Raw genomic sequence first — 7,401 nt, forward strand, 5'->3', positions numbered from 1 at the left:
ATTGCTCCTACTTCTATACCGTCCAAGACTACAATTTGTCATCAACAGTGATTCCTGTTCAATAAACAGATTCATATTCCCCCATTCTAACATAATTCAATAACTGTAAATGTCTCACTCTGTTTCTGTCTGCACCTACAGACTGTGTGACAACCCACTGCTTGACTCTGGAGCCTGCCATCTTCTGGAAGCCCTTCCAGAGAACAAGTCTCTGAACCATCTCTCCCTAATGCACACTGGACTAGGGGACCAAGGAGCCATGGAGTTGGCTGAGAGACTACAGCAGCACGCTGGACTCCAAGAGCTCAACGTTGCTTACAACAACATCGGAGACAATGCAGCTCTTGCCCTAGTGGATGCTTGCAGAGAGCATCCCAGTATTCACACAGTGCAGTAAGTGACTCTCCAACATTGACTATGTTTTCATGCAGTGAATAGTCTGACTGGGATCAGAATTTGAAACTGTTTGAATTAATTATTTACTTGACTAGTGACAGACTAACAACCCCGCATGTATGGCGTTTGAGAGTAATTCGATATGTCAGCAAAGCAAGCGCGCCATCTTTCCGCACGTACGTTGTTTGCACGTTTTCATGTCATTCACTAAAATCAACATAGCCATGCTTGTTTACTACTTGCCCCAAAAGTCTGCTCCATTGCTGCCACTAGTGTGTTTAATACTTGTGCTTCTATTTGGCTAAGCAGAAGCATAGAATTACACTTGCTGATAGATACAACTGTGCGGGTAGAAAATGGAATGGAATTTTCCTGGAGAAATGAACCAATACACATGAAGCTTTATTATCGAGTAACACAAACATTTTAATAGTAAGACTTGCGGTCGGAGTAAAACATTCGTATATCTGTGCACGTTGACATGGCTTTACATAACAACATTAGTCCAAAAGAAAACAAAAAGGTACCTGTTGGTATATAATTCTTACTTTAGGAAACCAATTTGTATTGCTTTCAGTAGGTTCAATTGGGTCCACTAGACTATAGTTTCACAACTGGTGGGTAGGGACCCAAAATTGAGTTGCAGACGCATTTTTAGTGGGTTGCGGGCCTTTGCCCTGGCAAAATAATGCTAAGAAGAAAAAAGGGGGGTTTCAATAAAACTTCGAAACAGATTGATTGCGATAATGCCTTGCTCGCTCTCTTTTCAGTAAATCTGCGCCATCTCAATTTTTTTGAGAGGGACCACATCTCCTTTTATTGTAATTTTGTTGGTTTTATTTCATTTTTTTTTTTTAATATGTGGCTATTTTAAAGCGATTTTAGGGGAGGCTCATGTGCAATGTTTGCTTATTTGCCTGTGTATATGATACTTAAAGTACTTTTTTTGTTAGTCATTTTGTTTTTTGAAAACAGGTAATTATATTGTTCTATATCTGCCTTAAACTGCACAATCTTTTCATTCCATAAATTTGAGACGTAGAAATATTTCTTGTTTTGAGTCGCAGCTTGTAATTGGGTTGAAAAGGTGGGTCCTGAATTTAGACAAGTTAAGAACCACTGCACTAGATTATATATATGTTTTATTTATTTTTAAACGTTATCATTCTATCAGTCAGACCTTCGGCTTGTAGCTCAATTTTTCATTTGGGACTTTCATCTGTTTGACTTTGACACCCCTGGTATAAAGTATGTTGTTTTTTTGTTTTGTACAGTTTGTACCTAAACCCCCTGAGTGATGTTGGCAAGCAGTCACTGTATGTCCGAGGTGTTCCCAAGGACCAAAATGGCAGCGGGCGGCGAGTCCGTGTCCTGGCGGCCGTGACGGAGGGTTCGGACCTCTCAGAGGACTGGCACCCCATTCTTAGTGTCATTCGTGAAAATGCAACCTCATGGGACCGGGAACGTGTCAAGCAGCAGCTTAAGGTTTGTTTGTGGCTTTTAATTTAGGCGCAGCACAGAAAACATCATGTGCCATTAAATAAGAAAAGGAAAAAACAAAATAGTTGCGCAAAAGCTGTACAATACAATACCAGCTCGGTAGCCTAGATGGTAGGGCGCCCGCTCCGAGACTGGGAGGTCGCTGGCTCAAGCCTCGGCCGAGTCATGCCTAAGACTTACAACATTGGTACTCATTGCCTCCCTGCTTGGTGCTCGGCATTAAGGGTTGGAATTGGGGGGTTTGGTCACTTAATGACTCCCAACACAGCAGTTGGGTCTAAAATGGCGGCGCCCTGTTTAGCTGCGGCTGCATCGGCTCGCTACAGTTTAACTGTAAGGGTCAAGTGTGTCGACAATTCGTTTTGTGTGCATGGTTACAAAGAATGACAATAAAAGTAAATTCTAATTCTAATAAACAGAAACATGTGACCAAAGGGAGTAGGCTGAAGCTAAAGCTTTTAAGTTCCTACACCTATTAAATATGTTTCCTCACTGGAAAGACATTCAAAATCAAAACAAGAAAGCAGAATGTTACCTCACAAAGTGGATATTTGACACATTAATTACCAATTGTTCCTGTCCTGTACTCTGATTGTTACAAAGCACCAAACACGAATTTGTCTCACCTCTCTTCACCCTTTTTTGTGAATCAAGATGATTTCTTCTAGTGGTATTTCATTCTATTCAGGTTAAATGCTACACAGAATCTAAAAATTGAGGTCTTCATTTATATATTTCGTTGTTGTTGTTCAAGCTACAACATTGTTAGGCATACTCTTTATAATAATTAACAAAGTAAAAATACATTACACTGACTTTCACCATTTCACTGGTGCATTGACTGAAGTGGACAACACACGAAAGCAAAAGAAATTGAAATTGAAAAATAGCCATTGAAATAAGAATATCTGTAAATGCATTAATTGCATACTCTGTCTAGAATTCTTACATTCACTGAAGGTACAGAATCCAAAAACAATCTATTGGAATGGAACTAGCGGCCAAATTATTCAGGTTTTTTTATAGCAAGCACCCAGTCATTTTTTTGTTTCATTTCCCCTTTGTTTGCAGGTGTTCCTCAGAGATCTAGAATGGGGACGTCAACAGCAGCAAAGCCTGTGGAAAAAGCTTCACTTCCGAAGGGTGGAGAAAGGCATCCGTCAAACGTTACGAATGCTTGAGAAGGACGCACCCATTCCACCGGCGTGAGACAAGTGACTGGAATATATTTTGACACTCATGATTCATTTTTCAATAAAGGGTGTGTGTGTATCATCACTAAATAATAAAAACAAACCCCTATCCGGAGGAGTGTGCAGATGCTGCCAAACCCTTGTAGGGCTTATGGGTGATGGCTTCCACCTCCACCCCAAAAAAGTAAAGACAGACAATGCATACTCCTTTGTTTGATTCAAAACATTTGTTTAGGTTAGGTTTTGTGTGATGTATATCATCCCAAACAAGATGTATTTAGGATGTTTTTTCCCTTTCTGTATGCTTTTATTTTGTATTTTTCTCTCTCGGAAAGTATATGGTCTTTTTGGCCCCGCAAAAGCACTTATACAGCTGAACAAAATACATCTAAAATCAGTAGCTCAAAGGTGGGTTATTGTTTATTGAGCAGATGTGTATGCTAAATCAGAAAATAATTTAAATAATTTAATTTAATATAATATATTGCTCTTGTGAAAACTCCATGAAGCCAACTGTGAGACTGGTTGGTCTTTGGTGCTTTTTAAAAAATGTTTGATAATGGAAAAATATCCGTAAGACCGAATGGAAAGGTAAATGCAGTTTCCATAAAGCCCACACGGTGGCGGCCTAGTATCATGTAAAGTGAAGTGAACCGTGTCCTTAATCTATAAAGTTGTGCAATAAAAGGACAAGATTATTTTTAAAATTATATCTAGACAATACAGAAGTTATCTGTAAAAATAACATTTCTAAGGTACAGTAGTTTTATTTTTTAAACAAATACTTGAGCTTTTAAATCGGGTTTGTTTTAAAGTAGTAAATAAATAGATGAATAAAGGTTTCTACTTTAGGGCGTTTGATTATTACAGGATGTTTTGGAACACAACCCCCGCAAAAAAAACCCGAGTGATTACAGTATTGCCTTCAATAGCCCCTGCTAATAAATATATGTTTAATATTGTGAGAATGTGTAACATTTCTCAACCATTTAACTCATACAGGAGGAAATGTAAATACACACATCTGGGGATTTTTCGAAGCACTGTGATTATTTTTCTCGCAGACATAAACAAAGGAAAATTCTCGGATGAATAACCTCATGATTAAAATTGTGAACCAGTTACACTTCTTTGTGACTAAAAGAAAAGGAGTAGAGTACACCAGTGGACAAAAAACATAATGAGTTTCACCAGCAATGGTCTTCTTCTTTGTAATCTGTGCCTTAGCTAGCGTGAACTGAAGGTGGACACTTTTCACTTGGAGTTCTTTTGATAACATCACCCGCCAGTAACACATGGGTCATTCCTGTTATCCGGTGCCATTTTAATCCCAGTGACATAAAAATTTGTATTTTGTGTACTAATGGGCTTGTACTTATTTTTAAAAGATGTTATTGTATACTGAACTGCCCTCTACCATAGGACACACTGATATGTATGCAGGATAAGTTCATTTTGAATAAATTACTCTTATTGTAGTACACTGAAATGCTATATCACCAGTCATGTTTGTCTTCTGTTCCAAATATAAGGGGGAAAAATCTATAAACTCATGTTTTTCATCATTTCTCTATTGCCTTAATAATACTTTTCCTCGCCTAATGTCAATTACAGTTATTAGAGCAATTTTCCTTGTTTAATATATGTAAAATATGTTGTGTTCCATAGAAAACATCTGCTTGCTATCATTTTAGTCACATGACTCTCTGAAATAACAATCTTTTTGGAGGGAAAACATTTAAGGAGAAGAAGACCACAACCTTTTTTAAATGTTTTATTATGGTTTACTGATGAGGAAAAGCATACAACGTCCACCCTGTTACTCTTATTTATAGAGGGAACCGATAATCTTTTGTAATTTTGATAATATGGTTAATAAACAGATTAAACATCTTTCACAGTAATCATTGTATACTACAGGGGTCGGGAACCTATGGCTCGCGAGCCATATATGGCTCTTTCTATGAGTACCTATGGCTCAGAGACCAATTTGATTGCATGCAAAATTTCTCCATCTTGTTCAAAATCGAGATTGTCTATCCTATTTAGGTACACGTAAAGCCAAACCAAAGCTAAATGCAAAGGAAACACTTCGCAGTATATATAGGGCACGTTTTTCACTACAATTTACAGTCAAGGTGTCACACAAAAAAGGGGGGGGGGGGAACTCGTTTTGGCTGTACAACGCTAAAGAATCCTTTATTTAAAAGTTCACTATATAATCTGTGTTCAGTAATCAGATGCTTTATGATGAATCCACAGAACTGTAAATACGCCAAAACACCGGAAGAGAACTTAGTCATTTGATTGGGTGAGTGGGAGGGATGGGTGGAGCTATGCAAAAAGTGCAAGCACTCCCTCCCATCTCTCGCCAAAGGTAAGCATATAAGGCTCCCTATTCTCAGAATGTTGTGACGTTTTTACAAAATAAATGCTTGCATCTGGTTTTGAAACCAATATGTATGAAAAAAAGGGTCAAAAGGAGTTTAACCGATCTTGAGTAATTGCAAGAAAGAGACAAGTTTAAAGTGGTCTGTTTGTTGAATTTGGGACAGGGGCTCTGGCATTATTCTCTTTTCATAATTTTTATCAAATCATCAAAAATAAATGTGCTGAAGACTAAGCTTTTGTCTGGGGCGCGGTTTTAGCAATTTAGTAAATTTGTCTAACAATAATATATGGTGTGGCTCTTTCCCAAAATAAAATTAATATTTTTTGCTTTTATGGCTCTTTGAGTCAAAAAGGTTCCCGACCCCTGGTATACTAGGTTTTTTCATCACATTATTAGTAATGGCTAACCTAAGCATAAAATGTTCCCCCTATTACTACTCCCTTTTACTGTTATGCACTATAACTGCGGAAACATTTGGCTTCTGTCATGTGGGAAGCAACTGGTAGAAGAAGAAAAAAGGTTACAAAATTCTATCCTGAGTTTGACCAATACATTTATCCTATAGTTTGAAAGTCTGTAGTACAGATGAAATGTTGAAAACATTGAATATTTTCAAAAACTTTGAGTGAAGGTTACCATGCTGAAATGGCACCAAATAGTAAGAATGACCCACATGCAGGCAAAGGATTCATAACCCTTGCATCTGTTCCTGACGTCTCATCATGTTACCATGTATCATGTATCGCAAAAATGGTTCCTCAGTCCCTAATACAATATGGGGCTATTGTCAATTACATTTCTTTTTTTTTTGCTGTGTGCTTATTTGAATGGTTTGTTCTGGAGTGGCAATGCAATTGAGACAAATACATTTGCAACTGTAGTATATACAGTTGATCAATAAAAGTGCAAAGCTTTGCATTATTTGTGTTTTACCGTTTTTCATTATTTATATACGGTTCTTGAGAACACATAGTTGTGATGCATGTCCTCAATGGGGTCCCAAGAGTGCCAAAACTCAATAAATAAAACTGATTTTTGAAATAAAAGACATTCTGCATAATGACGGTCAATTTTGTAATATGTATTTTTATTTTTTAAATAAGGTATAGTAATTGTTACACAGAATAGTCCAGAAAATAGTTGTATCAGTTTTTATTTTAGGGTGAAGAAAAGTATTGAAGTATTCTTGTTTAACCTTCGAGAAATTGCCTAAACATAGGTCGAAAACGCATAAGAACCTATATTACACTTTAAGCTAAATTCAATTATTTAAAAAAAAATCAAAATAAATGCCCAGGAGCCATATAAAACTTAACGAAATGGTCGCTAGACCGACATTTTTTGTTTTTTTACACAAAAAAACGTACCGTTTTGCCGTTCAAACAATACGCCTCGTGATTTTCCAAACAAAAACCCAAATTTCTAAAAATCCCCCAAAGTTCTTGTGGGGGTTTTTAAGGGTTATTGATCTATCTTCGTTATTCATTATCCATTATCCGTTATCGGTCAGTTCATAATACGCTACAAAGCCTAGGAGCCGGGACTCCTACTCTCAGCCAAAAGGCCAAGCTAAGGTCCTAGCTCCAAAGCCTACCAACAGCAGCTTGTGACTCAATTGTAGTTGTGTTAAACATTTCACGAACCTGTTTTTGTTTTAGGGTGAAGAAAAGACAAGAGTCGTGTCTTGCTTGAGTGATGGTTTAAGATCAGGTAATTGTGTAATTTTGTAACTGTAATCCTGTGCAGTCCTTTGAGACATTTTTGTGATTAAGGGCTATATAAATAAATTTGACTTGACTTGACTTGATGGCATCTTATAAATGTCTGAAGAAGCCCTTACACAGCATACCATTCACAGACGGCACGCTTCCTCTAGTGGTCAGGTTTTCAACCTGCACTCTCCAAGACAAATATGGCTTC

The 7,401-nt window shown here is 37.4% G+C and overlaps 1 protein-coding gene across 4 annotated transcripts in view; it reads left to right on the forward strand.

Moving 5' to 3' along the window:
• Positions 1-6,413, forward strand: part of nlrx1 (NLR family member X1) — a 39,518-nt gene extending 33,105 nt beyond the window's left edge. For all 4 annotated transcript variants that reach the window (XM_088346476.1, XM_088346472.1, XM_088346474.1 and 1 more), the window contains exons 10-12: positions 142-393; positions 1,671-1,881; positions 2,968-6,413. In XM_088346476.1, the coding sequence (XP_088202602.1) occupies positions 142-393; positions 1,671-1,881; positions 2,968-3,105 (601 nt within the window). In that variant the 3' untranslated portion in view covers positions 3,106-6,413. The remainder of the gene's footprint in view (positions 1-141; positions 394-1,670; positions 1,882-2,967) is intronic.
• The last annotated feature ends 988 nt before the right edge of the window (positions 6,414-7,401 follow it).

Source organism: Urocampus carinirostris, chromosome 10 (assembly GCF_059441175.1).
Source record: "Urocampus carinirostris isolate Australia breed hairy pipefish chromosome 10, RoL_Ucar_1.0, whole genome shotgun sequence".
Classification (NCBI taxonomy): Eukaryota; Metazoa; Chordata; class Actinopteri; order Syngnathiformes; family Syngnathidae; genus Urocampus; species Urocampus carinirostris.